A 2,481-nucleotide genomic window follows, 5' to 3' on the forward strand; every position below is an offset into this window, starting at 1 on the left:
CTGCCCAGTCTTGGTCATGGTCGTAAATAAGTCAAGATAGACAAACAAATACTCAAACACCAATATGTCTGCTGGTCAGACCAAGATCTCCAACAAAAGTAATTAACTAAGCTAAAAACCAAAAGAGAGGGAAAACAAACCAACCAATGAAATCCAAGTTGGCCCTGACACTACACAAGATATAAATAGAAAAGGGACAGGGGTTTAAATGACCACTGTGATGTCATACATCTATAAATAACACAATAAACACAGATTGATGTAAATAATTCCATGTGGATTTATTCAATAAATAAAATGCTGAAAAGAAATAAATATGATAATTCAACTGAATTAATTTAATCCTGAAATATAATAATTAATAAATGAAATAAATCATTCTATCACATATATACACTTACCAACCCAGACGTCTTGTTCTGGTGAACCGAAGCCATTTTTATATGCTGACCAATCTCTGTCAAAACTCGGGGATCCGGTAACTCGTCTTTGAATTGTCTTAAAAAATTAACAATTATAGCAATACAATTCACTGCTTCATACAATCGTAGGAACAATGTATTATGATATAGAATTAAATATTCATATTTATTAAATTCTACAATTCTTTAAACGACAAGAAAACGGAATGTGAGTAATGTTATGTGCTTCTAAATCTTAAATGAACTACATACCGTCCATCCCCCGTACATTGTGGTCATATCGCAATATACTCGGACAGGACTGGTAATGGTTCCATAGGGATAGATGGTATACACCCCTGAACAAGCCTTGTCATCTTCATATAGATCCTTACAATCTAAGGGGATAGCTGAAAAAAAGTACGTGAATCATTTTCTGCATAAATACAGGTAATAATAGGATACGTGTGAGATACAAATACAGGTATTAAAAAGATACGTGTGAAATTCATTTAGGTTAATTGTTGAAGATACATTGTGTGCTTTGATGTAGTTCCAATGTAGATTATGATAAGCTCTTTCTCATTACCTGAAATTATTTTGGTTTTGTAATTGTTTCAGATTTATGATTTGTTAGACATATAATTAAAGCAACTTCGTAAAAATAATCCTAATACATGTACCTTGTCGTTAATTCAAACTTTATTTGTATCTCTAACTGGCAGCAATATTAAATATTACTTCATTTCTAAGTAAATGAAGGATAAAGAGATAAAAATGAGAAGGTATTAACAGATGTTTCGTGTGGTAGAAAGTGTTTGCACGAAAATCCATCACTGCTTAATGACCATTCAAGTGCCGAGTATAGGCGTTTGCAGGCCCTAATCGGCAAGTGGTAGCGTTCTCAGTGTGTATGAAAAATTGTCAAGAGGGACCTTAAATAACAGACAACCAAAAAAGCAAACAGGCAGAAAAAATAACCATTATACATACGACGGGAAAATAGATAACAGTCATACATACAACGGGGAAGAAAAATAATTGTACATAAAGAGGGAATTAAATAACAATTATAAATACGATATTGAAATAATAACAGTTATACATACGGCGGGGAAGTGAATGACTTTGATGAGAGTAGTATCTCCAGCCGTCCTCCTTAGTCATCGTAGACGAGCAAACCTTTTTGTGTGTACGACATTTCTTCGTTTGCGAGTTGAAACCAAAGAAAACGCAATCTCCTTGACACATCGCAGCACACATTGCCAATGAATGAGAATTCTGTTCCCCTAAAAGCTCGAAGTTTGATGTTTTATCATTTAACTCGAGTTTCGCGGTAAAATTCTGTAAAACAATGGTAGCTTCGGACAAAGCCATGAAGGCGAGAATCAAAGTGATAGCATACAGATTGCTCATTTCTTGTTTTTCTTTTTTTTAAGAAAAAAAAAAATAACTGCTGTTTTCTTGTGAATCTGCAAAATTTTGCCGAATGGTCCTATAACTGCCAAATATAAATATCAGAACTTTAATCAATACCTGAAAAATGATTGGCTGTTACGTACTCTATATTTTGCTGTTGTTTGACTATTGATTTTATTGAATTTAACATGAAATGTCATACGAGTATGTACTTCGGAATTCCAATTCAAATTCAGTCCTCTTATGTCATGCTGTTTAAGAGTGGGTTTTTAGTGACATGTCATTGACATTTTAAAATTATTTAATTGTTATCCTTCATTACCTTTCTCTGAATGAATTAAGAGGTCGTCCATCAAAATATCAGGCAACAAGTGGCACATGGTGTGATTCAGAAATTCATCATTTTTGCTGTATTAGTTACTTTTGACATGAAAACAATGTTGGTAAAATAAAAAGTTTCCACTATCATTCCTAAGCCCTGTACTGTGATATACCACATTCTTAGTGCAGAAAGGTCACGAAAACAGGCAAAATTAAGCATAGTTTATTTATCTAAAAAATCCATACGACTTAAAAATCATAATATATAGTTGTAAATGGTTAAGATAAAGATCTTTGCTACAGTAATGTATTACAAAATATTTACTGATAAAGAGTTATC

The 2,481-nt window shown here is 32.8% G+C and overlaps 1 protein-coding gene across 1 annotated transcript; it reads right to left on the bottom strand.

The window, feature by feature from the left end:
- Nucleotides 1-204: 204 nt before the first annotated feature.
- On the bottom strand, nt 205-2,008 carry LOC134238614 (techylectin-5B-like). Its single transcript, XM_062720742.1, has 4 exons — nt 1,511-2,008; nt 675-811; nt 406-498; nt 205-231 (listed from the first exon to the last, which is right to left on the bottom strand). The coding sequence occupies exons 1-4, from the start codon at nt 1,815-1,817 to the stop codon at nt 205-207; spliced, it is 564 nt and encodes a 187-aa protein (XP_062576726.1). The 5' UTR covers nt 1,818-2,008.
- Nucleotides 2,009-2,481: the final 473 nt, after the last annotated feature.

The sequence above is a fragment of the Saccostrea cucullata genome, unplaced genomic scaffold, assembly GCF_032062105.1.
Source record: "Saccostrea cucullata isolate Sc308-1 unplaced genomic scaffold, CSIRO_AGI_Scuc_v1 ctg3897, whole genome shotgun sequence".
Taxonomy (NCBI): domain Eukaryota; kingdom Metazoa; phylum Mollusca; class Bivalvia; order Ostreida; family Ostreidae; genus Saccostrea; species Saccostrea cuccullata.

What these genes read in the sequence shown, in the direction of transcription:
- LOC134238614 (XM_062720742.1), bottom strand. Translation starts at nt 1,817, where the DNA reads ATGAGCAATCTGTATGCTATCACTTTGATTCTCGCCTTCATGGCTTTG. An exon ending in AAGTCATTCACTTCCCCGCC is followed by an intron (nt 812 to 1,510) that starts GTATGTATAACT and finishes ACTTTTTTTCAG; the next exon opens with CTATCCCCTTAGATTGTAAG. An exon ending in CACCAGAACAAGACGTCTGG is followed by an intron (nt 232 to 405) that starts GTTGGTAAGTGT and finishes TGTTATTTATAG; the next exon opens with ATGTATGACATCACAGTGGT.